This window comes from Triticum dicoccoides, chromosome 3A (genome assembly GCF_002162155.2).
Source record: "Triticum dicoccoides isolate Atlit2015 ecotype Zavitan chromosome 3A, WEW_v2.0, whole genome shotgun sequence".
NCBI lineage: Eukaryota > Viridiplantae > Streptophyta > Magnoliopsida > Poales > Poaceae > Triticum > Triticum dicoccoides.
The window spans coordinates 119,552,785-119,554,033 of NC_041384.1; the positions used below are offsets into that span (position 1 = coordinate 119,552,785).

Genomic DNA, 1,249 nt, shown 5'->3' on the forward strand with positions numbered 1-1,249 from the left:
CTCAATCGCCGCTCCGACGACTCGCCCGTTCGATCTCGCACCGTCTCGCTGTCTGCGCGGGGCTCCTCCGCGCGGAGGATCAGGGGAGACGCGATTTCTTGGATTCCGCTGGTTGTATTGTTCTTGCTGGCTCGTGCTGGCGCGAGTGATTTGGGTTAGGGTTGCGATTCCTGTGAGGTGTACCTTCTGGTGATTTTGGTGCAGATAAAATGGTCTCGTGGCTCCTTCTGGGCCAACGCATGATTATGTGGGGATTTTTCGAAAGAAAAGGAAACAGAAAAATATTATTTGTGGTGATTCGCCGTGCATCTGCACTAGTTGGATCCATTCTCTTTTTATATGATGAAAATGTGCCCTTTTCCACTCGTGCACAATTTCTGCATGGATTGTAGAAATAAGCCTGGATTCCTTTGACGACTACGTAAGTTTAGTGTATCATTCTCCGTCAATGTTTGTATATGTGGGGATTTTTCAAAGAAAGGAAACGAAAATATTATACTGTGGTGATTTCTGATTTGTGGTGCGTTTGGGCTAAGTCAGGTTTATTTTTCTTTTCAATATATGCACAATTTCTGCATCGATTGTAGAAACAGGGCTAGATACCTTTCTCAAGACGACTGGCTAAAATTACTATAGTCCTCTCTGGGGGTGGGGTGGGTTAAGCTAGTTGCTGTGCTCAGTTTACAACTGACAAAATTATTTCAGCATGAAAATCTCATCAAATATGGGCATGAGATAACATCCAATGTGATTGCACTATGAGTTGATTCAGATTTCAGGTTGATTAAATGACAGTGTGTTACTCAAGCTCCATACGATGAATCATTGTTTTGTCTTCTCACTTAAGTTTTTTTATGTACTTGTTTGGTGGTTGCTCGTTGGCCATTGTTCAGTCTGTCCTGATTGTTTACAACACGGCTAACATTCCCAATCTCTATGTCTTCTGACAGATTTCGTACAAATGGCTAAGCCGGAATTTTTCCGTGTCATCAGATGACGCCAAGAGGTGATAATTGACTTTCTCTTGTCATTTCCACTGCATAACTATAGCATCATGATCACACCTGACTAGTCTCTACTGCTCTCCAGGCTGCTTCAGGAGTTTGTCAACAAACATGGAACTGATCACGAAGTTATTTACAGTGTGTCTGGGTGGTTAAAGAACAATCCTCAAAATTATTGTGTAAAACTCACTTCAGGCCCTAAACTTGAAGGTAATGTGGGGAATCGATTTTTTCTTTTGTGTGTG

At 42.4% G+C, this 1,249-nt stretch overlaps 1 protein-coding gene across 1 annotated transcript in view; it reads left to right on the forward strand.

The window, feature by feature from the left end:
* LOC119267489 (protein IWS1 homolog A) overlaps nt 1–1,249 on the forward strand; it is a 5,210-nt gene that overhangs the window by 464 nt on the left and 3,497 nt on the right. The window contains exons 2-3 of the mRNA XM_037548875.1: nt 951–1,006; nt 1,090–1,214. Coding sequence (XP_037404772.1) covers nt 951–1,006; nt 1,090–1,214 — 181 coding nt within the window. The remainder of the gene's footprint in view (nt 1–950; nt 1,007–1,089; nt 1,215–1,249) is intronic.